The following is an 18,856-nucleotide window of genomic DNA, read 5'->3' on the forward strand; positions in this document are numbered from 1 at the left end:
GTAAAGTGCAGGAGAGCGATAATTATAGGGGACTCTATAGTGAGGGGCACAGATAGGCGCTTCTGTGGACGTGAAAAAGACTGCAGGACGGTGTGTTACCTCCCTGATGCCAGGGTCAAGAATGTCTCTGAATGAAGACAGGACATCCTGAAGGGGGAGGGTGAACAACCAGAGGTCCAAGTACACATAGGTACTAACAGCAAAGGCAGGAAGAGTGGAGGTCCTGCAAAAGGAGTTCAGGGAGTTAGACAGTAAGCTAAAAAGCAGGACCTCTAGGGTTGTAATCTCAGGATTACTCCAAGTGCCAGTGAAATAGAAATAGGAGGATAGTGCAGCTAAGCATGTGGCTAAACCAGTGGTGTAGGAGGGAGGGTTTCAGTTTTCTGGATCATTGGGATCTCTTCCGGGAAAAGTGGGACCTGTAAAAGAAGGACAGGTTGCATCTAAACTCGAGAAGCACCAATACCCTGGCTGGGAGGTTTGTTAGAGTCACTCGGAAGGATTTAAACTAGTATGGCAGGAAGATGGGAACCGGAGCGTGAACTTAGAAGCTTGTAATTGCTGAAGGGGAAGTAGAAATGAAATGAAAATCGCTTATTGTCACAAGTAGGCTTCAAATGAATTTACTGTGAAAAGCCCCTAGTCGCCACAGTCGCCGCCTGTTTGGGAAGGCTGGTACGGGAATTGAACCCGCGCTGCAGGCCTCCTTGATCTGCTTTGAAAGCCAGCTATTTAGCTCTGTGCTAAATGAACAAACATAAGAAAACAACATGACACCCAGGCAGAGCACAAAAGGTGACAAATGTGGGAACGGAGGTGGTCAATGCAGGACTGAGTGTGTTGTACCTAAATGCGTGCAGTATATGGAACAAGGTAAATGAGCATGTTGCGCACATTGAAATTGGCTGGTACGATGTTGTGGGCGTCAGAGACGTAGCTGCAAGGGGAGCAGGGCTGGGCTCTAAATATACAAGGATATATGTCCTATCGAAAGAACAGTCTGATGGGCAAAGGGGCGGGGTTGCATTGTTAGTAAGGAATGAAGTTAAATCGATAGCAAGAAGCGATATAGGATCAGAAGGCATAGAATCTCTGTGGGTAGAGTTGAGGAATCACACAGGTAAAAGAACCCTGATGGGAGTTATGTACAGGCCCCCCCTAGCAGTAGTCAGGATGCGGGACAGAATATAAATCAGGAGATAGAGAAAGCATGTAAAAATGGCAATATCACAATAATCATGGGGTCTTTGATATGCAGGGAGACTGAGAAAATCAAGTTGGTAGTGGATCCCAAGAAAGGAATTTGTGGAATGTCGAAGCTTTTTTTTGGAGCAGCTTGTGACAGAGCCTACCAGGGAACAGGCAATTCTGGATTTGGTGATGTGTAATGAGGCAGACTTGATTAGGGAACATAAGGTGAAGAAACACTGAGGGAGCAGTGACCACAATTATTCGGGAGGCACAACAGAAATTCATCCCGAGGCGGAGGAAACATGCTAAGGGGAGGACAAGACATCCATGGTTGATGAGGGAAGTCGAGCATAAAAGCAAAAGAAAAAGCAAACAAAGTGGCGAGGGTTAGTGGGAAGCGAGAGGATTGGGAATCCTTTAAAAGCGAGCAGAGGACAACTAAAAAAGCAATGAGGGGAGAGAAGATGAAATATGAGTGCAAGCTAGCTAATAATATAAAGGAAGATGGGAAGAGTTTGTTTCAATGTATAAAAGGCAAGAGAGAGGCAAAAATAGACATTGGATCACTGGAAAATGTGGCTGGAGAAGTAATAATAGGAATCAAAGAAATGGCAGAGGAACTGAATAGTTACTTTGCATCAACCTTCATGGTAGAAGATTTTAGGAATCACTGAAGGCAGGAAGGGTCCCGAAGGAATGGAAAGTGGCTAATGTAACACTGCTGTTTAATAAGGGAGGGAGGCAGAAGACAGGAAATTATAGACTCGTTCGCCTGACTTCGGTCATTGTTAAGATTTTAGAGTCCATTATTAAAGATGACACCGCGGAATACTTGGAAGTGCATGATAAAATAGGACTGTCAGCATGGCTTTATCAAAGGGAGGTCATGTGTGACAAATCTGTTAGAGTTCTTTGAGGAGGTAACAAGGAACTGAGACAAAGGAGACCCAGTGGACGTGATTTTTTTTAGATTTTCAGAAGGCCTTTGACAAGGTGCCGCAAAGGAGACTGTTAAATAAGTTAAGAGCCCATGGTGTTAAGAGTAAGATCCTGGCATTGATAGAGGATTGACTGACTGGCAGAAGGCAGAGAGTGGGGGTGAAGGGGTCTTTTTCAGGATTGCAGCCGGTGACTAGTGGTGTGCCTCAGGGGTCTGTGTTGGGAACCACAACTTTTCACAATATACATTAATATTCCGGAAGAAGGAACTGAAGGCACTGTTGCTAAGTTTGAAGATGAATCAAAGATCTGTACAGGGACAGGTAGTATTGAGGAAGCAAGGGGGCTGCAGAAGGATTTGGACAGGCTAGGAGAGTGGGCAAAGAAGAAGCAGATTAAAAATACAATGTGGAAAAGTGAGGTTATCATAAATCATAATCATATCATAATCACTTATTGTCACAAGTAGGTTTCAATGAAGTTACTGTGAAAAGCCCCTCGTTGCAACAGTCCGGCGCCCGTTTGGGGAGGCCGGTACGGTCATGCACTTTGGAAGGAGGTCTATTTTCTAAATGGGGAAATGCGTAGGAAATCAGAAGCACAAAGGGACTTGGGAGTCCTTGTTCACGACTCTCTTAAGTTTAATGTGCAGATTCAGTTGGCAGTTAGGAAGGCAAATGCAATGTTAGCATTCACTCAGACCCCAATTGGAGTATTGTGAGCAGGTTTGGGCTCCGCATCTAATCAAGTATGTGTTGGCCGAGGAAAGGGTTCAGAGTAGGTTCCCAAGAATGATCCCTGGAATGAAGAGCTTGTCATATGAGGAACGGTTGAAGTCTTTGGGTCTGTACCCGTTGGAGTTTAGAAGAATGAGGGGGGGATCTTATTGAAACTTACAGGATACTGCGAGGCCTGGATAGAGATGATCCTTTAAAACAGAGATGAGGAGGAAATTCTTCAGCCAGAGGGTGGTGAATCTGTGGAACTCTTTGCCGCAGAAGGCTGTGGAGGCCAAATCACTGAGTATCTTTAAGACATAGATAGATAGGTTCTTGATTAATAAGGTGGTTATGGGGCGAAGGCAGGAGAATGGGGATGAGAAAAATATCAGCCATGATTGAATGGCAGAGCAGACTCGATGGGCCGAGTGGCCTCCTTCTGCTCCTATGTCTTATGGTCTTATAATAAGAGCAAGGAAGGAGAAGGATCGACATTTCACAGAGTGACCGTTTTGTGGTATGACTAACAAATAAGGTGATACTAGAACAATTATATACTGATTTTGCCTATTTAAAAGAAGGGCAACAAAAAGATCTTATAAAGATACTGCAAAAGCATAAGCAGATTTGTAGGGACACACTGGTGTGCACATCACATTAACTGATCATGGTATAGGCATAAGTGACTCCAACCCGATAAAAAACATCCATATCGACTGAACGCACAGAAACTAGGTCAGATGGAGGCAGAAATCCAATATATGTTGAGTAAATTGCATAAACAAGGAAAAATGGTATGGTCCGCGAAATGACAAAGAGCTTTCTCTTTTTCTCTGATTTTTCCAAACCCTTTAAAATGGCCATGGGTGCCAGTGACTTGCGCGTAGGCGCAGTGTTACTACATGATGATGAGACAGGAATAGAAAGGACGGTCGGATACTTTTCAAAAAAACTAAGCCTGTACCAATGAAAATCATCCACCATTGTGAAAGAAGCCTTAGCATTGCTACTAGCCCTTCAGCATTTTGAAATATGTGTCCAGCATGACTATAAACAAAGTTTAGTCCATACGGACCATAATCTGCTCTGCGCTGATTGAAAAATTTACAACTCGGAGCGCAAGATTATTCCAATAGAGTTTATTGTTGCAAGATTTTGATGTTAAAATTGTACATATTCCTGCAAAGGACAATCTATTGTCACGGGTTTAAATGTTGATAAATGGTAGATATAAGAATCTGGGGAATTTAGGCCGTGGGAAAGGAAGGATGAATGGATCTGTCCTTGCAATGATGTTTCATCCCTGGAAGGCGGGAGGTATGTGAGAGACCTTCCTTTTGATTCCCCTTTGTTCTTATTTCTTTTGTTTTATCGGTTTTGGTCTGTGGACTCATAATCGGAATGTGCCTTTAAGTAGTGGACTTAAGTTGAAGCAACCTGCTAGTCAGGACAATATGGTCCAGGATTTGTTTTTTGGAGAGGAGAAAACAGACCCGTCAGTGCCGAGGGAATGTTAAGAACCAGCTTTGGTTCGATTGGCTGGCTGGCAACCTGTGGGTTGGCCAGGAACAGTGTTCTGGCTGACAAGTCAGTCATTGGCTCCTGCGTGATGCTTCTGAGAGCCGGTCAGAAGTGATTAGACCTTGAATGGAGTACGAGCTCTCTTTCTCTGCTGAATTAAAGGACTGTTTTATTGTTCTAAAATCAGTGATTGCCTGCCACATCTTTACTATATAGTTGAAATGATCTTGAATCTACAAAGAAAATCAACAACCTTAACCGAGAAAACACTCTCAAGCTTAGAAGGAAGAAGCATCAAAGCAAAAAAACTGAACCTCTGAAAGACTTTAACTGAAAACCATCCTAGTGCATTGGAGATCTTTTACCCTTTTTAATTTATCATAATTCTTTCCCCTCCCCCACACTTTCTGTCTATGTTGTGTGTGTGTGTGTGTAGAGTGGGGTGAGTTGGAAAGGGGAGGTGGGTGGGAAAGGGGTATTAGGTAGTCAGTTACATTTTTGTCATTTTAATTATATTACTGTTAAATAATAAAAGGTTATCTGTGTTACATTTACAAACCTGGTGACTGCAGATCATTGAGCCAAGGACCTCAGAGATAGTAAAATAACATGTGATTTCACCTCGGTTGCGGCTCCAGGTCAAGTGGGGCTGGAATTGACCGTGCACTAGCCCAGGCAGTTGTGACAGTAAACTGACTTCAGATCAGGACAATCCGGCATGTAGAGAGTTAGATAGCGGTGAACAAACTCTCCCATAATCTTGCTTTCCAACAATTGCAGAAGAGAGCATACTTGAGACGATTCAGGAATATGGTCACTACAAAAATAACAGGTTTCATACCAGCTGGCATCTTTGGTACTGATCAAAGTACCTAACTGCAGGACAAAACCACAAAATATTAGAAATATGCAGATGGAAAGGCAGCACCTGTGGAGATAGTTGATGGGTAGAGCTTACTGATCGATAATAATTTTCAGGCATTCGGACCATTTCCAGGTCGCGACCCTGCTGGCGTTTGCAGTCCTCCTGACTTCCTGTGCAATTTTACGGGAAGCAGCTAACCAAATTGGTCACCTCTGAGTGTGTATGCTGTCCAGTTAGAGAGAGCAGGTAGGCTGCACTGGCAGGAGAGCCAATCAGAGCGCCCGAGGCAACGGGAGCTCCAGTGTAAAGGCAGTGTGCATTGAGCAGGAGAGGGTAGGGCAAGGTGAAGGAGTGAATCTCATTATGTGACGGAAAGACAATCCCTCCCACTCTGCACTCTCCAATGGGTCCTCTGCAGGTTTTTCTTGGTACTGAGGATTACTAGTTTGGACCCTAGGATCTCAGGGTACCTTGATGCCCACTCTACTCTCATCGCACTGTGAGTAGGCAAGTTGGAGACAAAGCAGGGAACGAGAGGTGAGTCCCATGTCACCTCAGCAAATATCAGGCTTGTCAACACATTTCTGCTATTTATATCAATTAATGCCTCAGCTGTGTGCCCGCTGGTGCCAGGTGTGTCACCACTGCCAATTCAATACTGCATCTGGCAAAATTGCTCGGCGGCCAAAATGTGTCAGTGACCCAATCCCGGGTATGCTTCTGGCTCCATCTCCAAACCTGTCTCCATGGGGATGGGAAGGTTCCCGCAGAGGTTTCAGATCAATGGCCTTTCATCAGAACATGGAAAATGGTAGAGAGGTAACAGGGGTTTTAAAAAAGCACAGTGGCAGGAAATAGCTTGTGAATGGCCTGGGGGAGGGGGGGGGGGGGGGGTGGAGAACGTTAGGGATAGTCTACAATAGCGTGGAGGGCAGGAGAGATTAAGTGACCAAAGAAATGATGCTGTGAGGCAAAACTAGAGTCTGGGAATGTAACAATTAAAGAAACAATAGTTGGGTCTTCAGTAGCAAAATACGATCAAAGCAAAATCATTACTGGAGCCTACTGTCTGAAAGAATAGAAGCCATGGTTATGATCTGAAATTGCTGACTCACTATTGGACCAGACAGTGGTAAAATGCAAACTCTGGACTTTCTTGAAAACTGTTAAACCTCTAACTTTTCCCAGTCCTGATGAAAAGACCTCGACCCAGAAACGTTGACTCCGTTTTTCTTCTTTCCACAGATGCTGCTTGACCTCGCAGCATTTTTTCGTTGTCATTTCAGATTTCTGACGTCCACAGTATTGTGCAATCCTATTTTATAAAGCAATTAAGAAATCCAATCCAGTCCAGTCATCCTGACCTAGCTATACAGCTGGAAGAGGTAGTCAGACCCTCATTATGATGTTGGAGAAACATGTAGGTATTTGAAATGCCATAAGAACAGAGAATACAGCATTATCTGTTAATTATCAATCCAGATGATATATACCCCATATATATATATTTCACATAGCAATTTGTTTGAAATCTTTGAACCAGGCAATTAACATTTTCTGACCTATGTATATATTATTTACAGTCATTTAATCGTGTCTATGGCCTAATATTCTAGCCCCTCATTACACACAGTTAATAGCCTAGTAAAGTTCGGCCTCACACAGTACATGCAAAACTAAAGGCCTAGTATGCTAGGCCACATACTACATACTAATAGCCCAGCATTCCAGGCCCAATATTACACACAGCTAACTTTTTCACTGATAACAATGCAGTTGTCTATAGAAGACTCTGTTGATCCCAGTGCTACATGTAGTCTTTCTTCAGGGACTCTCAATTCATTATTCACTGATTTATTTCCATTGTTCATGGTAGTCATTTCCAAGTTTCTGTCATATATTGCTGATGTGGAGGCAATGATTGTAAAGTGATTTCTGGATCTTCTGACATTGTAATGGCAACGGATATAGTGAGAAAAAGCTCGGCGGTATGTTCCGTTAAAGAGTGTGTAAACTAGCGGATTGACACCAGATGAGGTATAACCAATCCAGACAAACACATTGAGCAGCTCTCCAATGATTGCTTCATTGCAAGAATCCTTGCAGATAACAGACATGACATTAGTGATGAAGAAAGGGCACCACATGACAACAAACAAAAAAAAGACAATTCCAAGAACCTTCGAAGCCCTCTGTTCATTGTTGATGGAATGCATGGTTCCTTTCCGGAAGAGCCGAGCTTCCTTATTCAAAGGCGGCTTTGGACTCGCATCTGGAGTCTCCGATCTTTGTATCACTGTTGTGTTCTCTCCTAAGTTGTCCCTTTTAAAGACGTGCAAGATTGTTCGCTTTATTTTTTGATCGCCTAAAAACACACTGATCTGTTTTTGCAGCGCCTGCACGGTCAGGCAATATGTGAAGACCATTATAATCAGTGGGATAAAGAATGCTACAAATGAACCCACGAGGACAAAGCTTTCATCATTTATAACGCAGCTGTTGTCAATGAAAACCCTGGATTCATCTTGAATGCCAATGACAGGGATTGGCATCGATATGCCTGGAAGAAATAGTTTCAAAGAGATTATGAAATTATAAAATACTTTAAAAAGAACTTACTTAATTAAACTGGGGACGAAAAGGACAGGTCATGCAAGGGGAACCAGAATGTGACAACAGGAAGTTGTTACTAAGCCTTGTTTACTCTACTATCCACATTATAATCACCATTTTCTTCGGTTTCCTCTTTAGTATTGTGGGTGTTGTGAGTCAGGCAGATGGTTGTGGCGGGGGGTGGGTGGGGGGGGGTGGGGGGGGGGGGGGGGGGGTTGGTGGGAAGTCGGGGGATCTAATGGAATGTTGAGAGGTCAATAGAATATTTATTCAGGAGTCAGGACTAGTTTACCAACCGAAGTCTCGGATTCAGAGGGTTCCAAATGCAAGGGAATTTCTCATTGGAACAATGCAAGAGACTTCCCGGGACATTCCTGCATTGCCAGTGCACAAGGCCTTCCAAGGGCATTGACCACCCGAGATGGGAAGTTCTGGTTTACTATATTGGTGTCGTTTTCTAGTCAAATGGAAATAGATCATTACCTGAAATACAACTAAGATATGCATTGTTGAATCAATTTAAATGGATTGCATGTAGTTTAAAATAACAAGGGTTTCCTTTTCAGAATATAACTCATAGATAACTAATAAGGCTATTATTTGTGGAACTGAGGCACACATGTACAATAATGATGGGGGGGCGCAGTGGTGATAGTGGTGTAGTGGTAATGTAGCTAGTCTAGTAAACCAGATGCCCATGTTAATGCGCTAGGGTCATGGGTTCAAATTCCCCCCACAGCAGCTGTTGGAATTTAAATTCAGTTAATAATCTAGAATTGAAAAACTACTCTCGGTAATGGTGACCATGCCAACTATCATAGGTTGTTGCGCAGTAATGAAAATAAGAGTGTTCAAATTTTTATATTTGGAGTAGAATTCTAGCACTCTGAGAGTGGCACGGTGGCGCAGTGGTTCGCATTGCTGCCTCACTGGGTTCGATCCTGGCTCCGGGTCACTGTCCATGTGGAGTTTGCACATTTTCCCCGTGTCTGTGTGGGTCTCACCCCCACAACACAAAGATGTGCAGGCTAGGTGAATTGGCCAAGCTAAATTGCCCCTTAATTGGAAAAAAAATAATTGGCTACTTTAAAATTAGAAAAAAAAGAATTCTAGAACCGAGCCTAAATAAAGTCAGGTTAGTCACTCTCAGGTCCGTTGCCCTGGCCAACTGCTACACTATTTACAACACGTGGGTGCCTCCCGATCAGTGTCCACCTTTCCTGAACTCCCAATTTGAATTAAAGAAATATATAAATTTAGAGTATCCAACTCTTCTTTTTCCATTGAAGGGACAATTTAGCATTGTCAATCCACCTACCCTGCACATCTTTGGGTTGTGAGGGTGAGACACATGCAGACACGGGGAGAATGTGCAAACTCCACACGGACAGTGACCTGGGGCCGGGATGGAACCAGGATCCTCAGCGCTGTGAGGCAGCAGTGCTAACCACTGTGCCACCGTGCCGCCCACCAATTTGACTTCATCCAATCCAGTTTCTTCCATTGAACTGAAACATCTCACCCGAAGTTACAAAAGCGGTTTTGTGCGACTCAGATTGATCTGCCCTCATCCTTTTTACCCTCTGTGCAGCTTTCAGTGCAGTCAATCACATCCTCCAACATCTCTCCTCTCTGTCTAACTTTGTGGAACTGCCCTTGTGGGCCTGTGAGTTGACTCTTAGCTACCGGATCATATCCAGAGCATTCCCAGCATTTGTTTCCCTTCTCACCCCCAACATCGTCATTTCTGGACTCCAGCCTTGATTCCTTTCTCTTCCTCATATCTACACTCCCCCTTGGCAATGCTGTTACAAAGATCTGGGGTCACCTTCCATAGGCATGCTGATGACAGCCAGATCTACCTCTCTGTCACCTCTCTGAAATGTTTCTCCAGCTAAACATTGGGAAGACCAATGCCATCACTTTCAGCCTTGTTAATTGAGATACATCAACACAAATTATTGGAATGGATAAATGCAGGGCTGCTAATTTTCAGGTTATTATCTTACAATGGAATGAAAGTAAAAGATGCTGTATATGGTGGCGTTGATTTTCAAAGAAATAGGCTAATATGTTGGCATCACTCATACAGCAAATACATGACAGCAGTATTCAGGACTGTCCCCTACAGTTTCCTGGAACGCTATTTAATGATGTGTGAAGTCATGGACTAATAATTTTACAATAATCTTTATTAGTGTCACAAGTAGACTTACATTAACACTGCAATGAAGTTACTGTAAAAAAAAACCCTAGTCACCACACTAGGACACCTGATTGTACACAGAGGGAGAATTCAGAATGTTCAATTCACCTACAAGCACATCTTTCAGGACTTCTGGGAGGAAACCAGAGCATACGGAGGAAACCCATGCAGAGACGGGCGGAACATGCACACTCCGCACAGACAATGACCCAAGTCGGGAATCGAACCCGGGCCCCTGCGCTGTGAGGCAATAGTGCTAACCTTTGTGCTACCGTGCCGCCCATGTTACTAACATCATGAATTCCGACATGCTTGATGTTCTACATTCAACGGACTAGAAGCAGATGTAATACTTACCTATTGAAATGGTCCAGACGGCAGTTAGTTTTATAATTGCTTTGGTTCGTGAGTTGAAGCGACTGTGCTCAATAGGATTCCGTATTCCGATGTAACGATCCAGTGATATTGCACACAGATGCATGATGGACGCAGTGGAAAAGAGAACATCCAAGTAAATCCAGATGGGACACATCTTTTCTGGGAAAGGCCAGGTATTGTCTGAAACACAAACTATTAGGTTATAAGTGGAATTTTGTATTTATGCACTTAGGTATGGAAACTCAATAATTCCTTGATTTTCTCTCCAGACCCCTCGGTTTCCCAATCTATGAACAACATGTGGTTTAGGAAGCAGTGCAAGCGGTGTCTTCCCATCTACATAGCTTAGGGTTCTGCTTGTGTTGTTCTGATTGCCCCCAGTGATTTTTTAGATAGTACTGAAGTGATGTATCATGTTGAAATCTGTGATATCTTCAATTTCATTTCATTGAACTTTAGTTATGAGAGCAGTTGACAGAAAACACAAAGGTGAGCACAGGATCCGGGGACGTAACAGCCTGTTCTGCAGTGCTGGTCCTCACTGTATCAGGAAATCGTAACAGAACATGTATCTCTTCTGTCCAAGCCTTTATTTACAAAACATAACCAGTGCCGACTTTACTGTAATGCTTGGCTCAAAGTTTTCATCTCATGCGTGCTTGATTAATTTTACACCTTTTTCTGCCACCTTTAGCTCAAACCTGTTTTGCCCGGTAAGTTGCTGCAAGTGCGAGCTGATAATGACATGGTGCGGGCAACAAGAAAGTCGGGGAAGTTGCTGAACAACAGGACCAACAGTGCATAGCCTTTTGAGGATTAAAATCATTTAAAAAAACAGAGGCAAGGTTATGCTATTCTGTTTCATGCTGATCTGAATGTTGTCTTTACTCAACTATTTTGTGATCCCTTGACTGTCTTACAGATCAAAAATCTGTCTAAATCAGCCTTGAATGCATTCAATGATCCAGCTTCTACTGCTATCTGGGAAAGTGAATTCCAAAGATTCAAGAAATTCCACCTCACATCTCACAAGGAGAATATTTATTTTTAAGCAGTGGATCCCCAGGAGCGGGAAGATTCTCTCAGTATCTAGCCTGTCAAGCTCCGTCAGAATGCTATGTGATTCAATAAGGTCACTACTCATTCTTCTGGACTGCAATGAGAAGAAGCTCAATCTGCTCAACCTTTCCTCATAAGAAATAAACAGAGGATGGGGTGAGAAGGAGGGTGTATTATTATGGGTGGAGTCAATGTCAAATCAGCTACATAAAGCAAAATAAAGAAACAAAAATAAAGATTGGATTGTGAGATTATGATCTCATAGTTAGGGATCCTCTCGGAAGGAGCAATCACAATATGGTGGAATTTAAAATACAGATGGAGGGTGAGAAGGTAAATCAAACACTAGTGTTTTGTGCTTAAACAAAGGCGATTACAATGGAATGAGAGAAGAGAGCAAAGACTTGATGGTGAAACAGTTGAGGAACAGTGGAGGACCTTCCAAGCTATTTTTCACAGTGCTCAGCAAATGTTTATACCAACAAAAAGAAAGGGCGGCAGAAAGAGGGAAAATCGACGGTGGATATCTAAGGAAATAAGGGAGAGTATCAAATTGAAGGAAAAAGCATACAAAGTGGCAAAGATTAGTGGGAGACGAGAGGACTGGGAAATCTTTAAGGGGCTACGGAAAGCTACTAAAAAATCTATAAAGAGGAGTAAGATAGATTATGAGAGTAAACTTGCTCAGAATATAAAAACAGATAGTAAAAGTTTCTACCAATATATAAAACAAAAAAAGAGTGGCTAAGGTAAATATTGGTCCTTTAGAGGATGAGAAGGGAGATTTAATAATGAGAGAAAATAGCTGAGGAACTGAACAGTTTTTTTGGGTCGATCTTCACAGTGGAAGGCACAAATAACATGCCAGTGACTGATGGAAATGAGGCTATGACAGGTGAGGACCTTGAGATGATTTTTATCACTAAGGAGGTAGTGATGGGCAAGCTAATGGGGCTAAAGGTAGACACGTCTCCTGGCCCTGATGGAATGCATCCCAGAGTACTAAAAGAGATGACTAGGGAAATTGCAATGCACTAGTGATAATTTACCAAAATTCACTGGACTCTGGGATGGTCCCGGCAGATTGGAAATTAGCAAACATGACACCACTGTTTAAAAAAGGAGGTAGGCAGAAAGCGGGTAATTATAAGCCAGTTAGCTTAACTTCGGTAGTCGGGAAGATGCTGGAATCTATCATCAAGGAAGAAATAGCAAGGCATCTGGATGGAAATCGTCCCATTGGGCAGACGCAGCATGGGTTCATAAATGGCAGGTCCTGCCTATCTAGTTTAGTGGAATTTTTTGAGGACATTACCAGTGCGGTAGATAATGGGGAGCCAATGGATGTGGTATATCTGGATTTCCAGAACGCTTTTGACAAGGTGCCACACAAAAGGTTGCTACATAAGATAAAGATGCATTGGATTAAGGGTAAAGTAGTAGCATAGATAGAGGATTGGGTACTTAATAGAAGGCAAAGAGTGGGGATTAATGGGTGTTTCTCTGGTTGGCAATCAGTAGCTAGTGGTGTCCCTCAGGGATCAGTGTTGGGCCCACAGTTGTTCACAATTTACAGAGCTGATTTGGAGTTGGGGACCAAGTGCAATGTGTCCAAGTTTGCAGATGACACTAAGATGAGTGGTAAAGCGAAAAGTGCAGAGGATACCGGAAGTCTGCAGATGGATTTGGATAGGTTAAGTGAATGGGCTAGGGTCTGGCAGATGGAATACAATGTTGACAAATGTGAGATTATCCATTTTGGAAGGAATAACAGCAAAAGGGATTATTATTTAACTGATAAAATATTAAAACATGCTTCTGTGCAGAGAGACCTGGGTGTGCTAGTGCATGAGTCGCAATAAAGTTGGTATACAGGTGCAACAGGTGATGAAGAAGGCAAATGGAGTTTTGTCCTTCATTGCTAGAGGGATGGAGTTTAAGACTAGGGAGGTTATGCTGCAATTGTATAAGGTGTTAATGAGACCACACCTGGAGTATTGTGTTCAGTTTTGGTCTCCTTACCTGAGAAAGGATGTACTGGCGCTGGAGGATGTGCAGAGGAGATTCACTAGGTTAATCCCAGAGTTGAGGGGGTTGGATTATGAGGAGAGGTTGAGTAGACTGGGACTGTACTCATTGGAATTTAGAAGGATGCGGGAGTACCTCATCGAAACATATAAAATTATGAAGAGACTAGATAGGATAGATGCGGGCAGGTTGTTTCCACAGGTGGGTGAAAGCAGAACTAGGGGGCATAGCCTCAAAATAAGGGGAAGTAGATATAGGACTGAACTTAGGAGGAACTTCTTCACCCAAAGGGTTGTGAATCTATGGAATTGCTTGCCCAGTGAAGCAGTAGAGGCTCCTTCATTACATGTTTTTACGGTAAAGACAGATCATTTTTTGAAGAATAAAGGGATTAAGGGTTATGGTGTTCGGGCCGGAAAGTGGAGTTGAGTCCACAAAAGATCAGCCATGATCTCATTGAATGGTGGAGCAGGATCGAGGGGCCAGATGGCCTACTCCTGCTCCTAGTTCTTATGTTCTTATTTTCTTATGTAAAGGGGGGAAAACATTAGAAAAGAAATATAAAAATGCAGAATTTGACACTTTTATAATCTCCTACCGGAATGAGACTCCACACTTTCAGTTATTCGCTTTCTGAAGCAAAGAGATTAATTGGCATTCATGAACTATTACACCATTGTTTCAGGGTCTCCTTCCGCTATTAAATAGTAGACCTAGCTTTCTGTGGTGTGGGCAATGAATATGCAAATGCATGTAGAAAGGGCCGACACTGTACTGGACACAACAAGAAAGAAATGGGAGGAAGAGCTGGGGATTGAAATAGGGTGGGGACGGTGGGAGCAAAGCACTGCATAGAGTCAACTCCACCTCCACGTGCGCAATGCTCAGCCTGACGCAACTAAAAATGGTACATAGAGCCCACTTAACAAGAACTCGAATGAGTAGGTTCTTGCCGGAGGTGGATGATAGATGTGAACGATGCCAAGGAGGCCCGGCCAACCACGCCCACATGTTCTGGTCTTGCCCCAGACTTACTGCATACTGGACAGCTAAACCTAAGAGAAAAGAAAGGCTAACGACAGAAGTGGAAGGGGGAAGGGGGCAGAAGGATGGGGGAGGAGGGAACAGGGAAGAAGGAGGAGACAGGGAACAATAGAGGGGAACCAGAGAGTGGGGGTAAGGCGAGGGAATGATAGCCGGAAGGAGAGCACAGAAACGACAACAAACTTGGCAAATACAGTAACAGCAAGTGAGGAAAATATGGGAAAAAGACGGCGAACGGCCGAAGCGGAGGTGAACGTGCGACGACGATGTCAGCAAAAACCATCCAGGAGAAGCAAATAACAACACCAACACCAGATCCATTCTCGTATTGCCCTCTCTGTGTTGAACATAACTACTGTAATTGTTTCTCCGGCATCCAAATGTATATGTAGCTCGCCAGTTTCCCCCACACCACAAATAGGTGCTTACTTATTTGTTAAACATCATATTGCTAATTGTACAGAGTTGCTGTTTTTGAGCTAGTGCACAATATCCTGCCAGTTTTGTTTTCACTTCTAGATATACATATTTTAATCTGTGCGCATAACTGTAAATATATTTAGTACAAAAACCCAATAAAAAACATTTATTAAAAAAAAATGAATGTGCAAATGTAGCAACCCCATAAATCGCACAAAGACTTTGCAGTGCAGAAGGAGGCCATTCAGCCCATCGAGTCTATGCAAGCCCTTGGAAAGAGCACCCTACCCAAACCCAGACCTCCACCCTATCTACATAACCCAGTAACCCCACCTAACGTTTTTGGATACTAAGAGCAATTTAGCACGGCCAATGCACCTAACCTGCACATCTTTGGACTGAATGTTTATGGTGGGTATTTATTTTCATATGCTGTCTCTTCCTTGCCACAACTTACTGGCCAATTTACACAATTAATAACTGTGTATCATTTACACGGCATTAATTTTGCAATAAATTCCTGCTCCTAACTTTTTGCTGTTCCGCTTTTAGCATCATGAACTAAATGCCCATGAGCTCCTTTGGGATGTCCTTTTGTCTAAGAAACTGGGCAGTAAAAGAGAATACTGGTTGCCGGCCCATGAAATCAGATAACTCTTCCACTCCCATTTGTGATCAGTGTCTGGGATCCAGGAGGATCTACTCACTAAGTCCCTGTCTCTGAGATGCTTACCTCAAAATTTCCACATGGCAAGTACATAGGAACATAGGAGCAGAAGGAGTCATTTGAGTTGGCTCCACCATTGAGTGAGATCATGGCTGATGCAGTTATTGTCTCAACTTTACTTTCCTGTCTGGTCCACATAGCCCTGACTCGCCTCATAGTATCATAGAGTACCATAGAATTTATAGTGCTGAAGGAGGCCATTCGGCCTATCGAGTCTGCACCGGCTCTTGGAAAGAGCTGCCTACCTAAGCCCACACCTCTACCCTATCCCCGTAACCCAGTAACCCCACTGAACCTTATTGGACACTAAGGGCAATTTATCATGGCCAATCCACCAAGCCCGCACATCTTTGGACTGTGGGAGGAAACCGGAGCACCAGGAGGAACTCCACGCACACACGGGGAGAACGTGCAGACTGCGCACAGACAGTGACCCAGCCGGGAATCGAACCTGGGACCTTGGAGCTGTGAAGCAACTGTGCTAACCACTATGCTATCCTGCTGCCCTGTTTTATCTAACTCTACCTTGAATAAATTCAATGACCCAGTCTTCACTGCTTTCTGGGAACGAGAATTCCACATACTAACACCCTCTGAGAGAAAAGAAAATGCCTCATTTCAGTCTTATTTTTAAATTGTGTCCCCGAGTTCTAGTCTCCCCCACGAGTGGAAACATCCCTCGGTATCCACCCCATCAAGTCCCATCAGGATCTCATATATTTCAATAAGATCACCTCTCATTCATCTAAACGCCAATGGATATAGTTCAACCACTGCAACATTATTCTTCATAAGGTAAGACCATCGTCCCATGGTTGAGCTGAGTGAACCTTCTTTGAACCATTTCTAATGTGATTTCAAATCAAGAGACTAAAGCCGTGCACAGTATTCCAGAAGTGGAATATAGATTACTACAACATAGATTATAGAACATAGATCATAGAACGATACAGCGCAGTACAGGCCCTTCGGCCCTCGATGTTGCACCGACATGGAAAAAAGCTAAAGGCCATCTAACCTACACTATGCCCTTATCATCCATATGCTTATCCAATAAACTTTTAAATGCCCTCAATGTTGGCGAGTTCACTACTGTTGCAGGTAGGGCATCCCACGGCCTCACCACTCTTTGCGTAAAAAACCCACCTCTGATCTCTGTCCTATATCTATTACCCCTCAATTTAAGGCTATGTCCCCTCGTGCTAGCCACCTCCATCCGCGGGAGAAGGCTCTCGCTGTCCACTCTAACCCTCTGATCATTTTGTATGCCTCTATTAAGTCACCTCTTAACCTGCTTCTCTCTAACGAAAACAACCTCAAGTCCATCAGCCTTTCCTCATAAGATTTTCCCTCCATACCAGGCAACATCCTGGTGAATCTCCTCTGCACCCGTTCCAAAGCTTCCACGTCCTTCCTATAATGAGGCGACCAAAACTGTACGCAATACTCCAAATGCGGCCGTACTAGAGTTTTGTACAACTGCAACATGACCTCATGGCTCTGGAACTCAATCCCTCTACCAATAAAGGCCAACACACCATAGGCCTTCTTCACAACCCTATCAACCTGGGTGGCAACTTTCAGGGATCTATGTACATGGACACCGAGATCCCTCTGCTCATCCACACTACCAAGAATGTTACCATTAGCCAAATATTCCGCATTCCTGTTATTCTTTCCAAAGTGAATCACCTCACACTTCACCACATTAAACTCCATTTGCCACCTGTCAGCCCAGCTCTGCAGCTTATCTATGTCCCTCTGTAACCTGCAATATCCTTCCGCACTGTCTACAACTCCACCGACTTTAGTGTCGTCTGCAAATTTACTCACCCATCCTTCTGCGCCCTCCTAAAATTATAAAAATTTATAAAAATAAATCCTCATTTATAAAAATGACAAACAGCAACGGCCCCAGAACAGATCCTTGTGGTACGCCACTCGTAACTGAACTCCATTCTGAACATTTCCCATCAACTGCCACTCTCTGTCTTCTTTCAACTAGCCAATTTCTGATTCACATCTCTAAATCACCCTCAATCCCCAGCCTCCGTATTTTCTGCAATAGCCGACCATGGGGAACCTTATCAAACGCTTTACTGAAATCCATATACACCACATCAACTGCTCTACCCTCGTCTACCTGTTCAGTCACCTTCTCAAAGAACTCGATAAGGTTTGTGAGGCATGACCTACTCTTCACAAAACCATGCTGACTATCCCTAATCATATTATTCCTATCTAGATGATTATAAATTGTATCTTTTATAATCCTCTCCAAGACTTTACCCACCACAGACGTTAGGCTCACCGGCCTACAGTTACCGGGGTTATCTCTACTCCCCTTCTTGAACAAAGCGACCACATTTGCTATCCTCTAGTCCTCTGGCACTATTCCTGTAGCCAATGATGACCTAAAAATCAAAGCCAAAGGCTCAGCAATCTCTTCCCTGGCTTCCCAGAGAATCCTAGGATAAATCCCATCAGGCCCCGGGGACTTATCTATTTTCACCTTGTCCAGAATTGCCAACACTTCTTCCCTACGCACCTCAATGCCATCTATTCTAATAGCCTGGGTCTCAGCATTCTCCTCCACAATACTATCTTTTTCCTGAGTGAATACTGATGAAAAGTATTCATTTAGTATCTCGCTTATCTCCTCAGCCTCCACACACAACTTCCCACCACTGTCCTTGACTGGCCCTACTCTTACCCTAGTCATTCTTTTATTCCTGACATACCTATAGAAAGCTTTTGGGTTTTCCTTGATCCTACCTGCCAAAGACTTCTCATGTCCCCTCCTTGCTCGTCTCAGCTCTCTCTTTAGATCCTTCCTCGCTTCCTTGGAACTATCAAGCGCCCCAACTGAAACTTCACGCCTCATCTTCACATAGGCCTCCTTCTTCCTCTTAACAAGAGATTCCACTTCTTTGGTAAACCACGGTTTAACTCCCCCAGCTATATCTCTTGCCCTGCGGGGTATACTTATCCCTTTCCATCACTAACGTAAAGGTCACCGAATTGTGGTCACTGTTTCCAAAGTGCTCACCTACCTCCAGATCTAACACCTGGCCTGGTTCATTACCCAAAACCAAATCCAATGTGGCCTCGCCTCTTGTTGGCCTGTCAACATATTGTGTCAGGAA

General features: G+C 43.6%; 1 protein-coding gene across 3 annotated transcripts in view; it reads right to left on the reverse strand.

The window, feature by feature from the left end:
- Positions 1–6,135: 6,135 nt before the first annotated feature.
- The window catches only part of LOC119952392 (5-hydroxytryptamine receptor 2A-like), a 344,511-nt gene continuing 331,790 nt past the window's right edge, over positions 6,136–18,856 (reverse strand). For all 3 annotated transcript variants that reach the window (XM_038776111.1, XM_038776110.1, XM_038776112.1), the window contains 2 exons: positions 10,412–10,612; positions 6,136–7,795 (listed from right to left, as the gene is read on the reverse strand). In XM_038776111.1, coding sequence (XP_038632039.1) covers positions 6,975–7,795; positions 10,412–10,612 — 1,022 coding nt within the window. In that variant the 3' untranslated portion in view covers positions 6,136–6,974. The remainder of the gene's footprint in view (positions 7,796–10,411; positions 10,613–18,856) is intronic.

The sequence above is a fragment of the Scyliorhinus canicula genome, chromosome 17, assembly GCF_902713615.1.
Source record: "Scyliorhinus canicula chromosome 17, sScyCan1.1, whole genome shotgun sequence".
NCBI classification, from domain to species: Eukaryota; Metazoa; Chordata; class Chondrichthyes; order Carcharhiniformes; family Scyliorhinidae; genus Scyliorhinus; species Scyliorhinus canicula.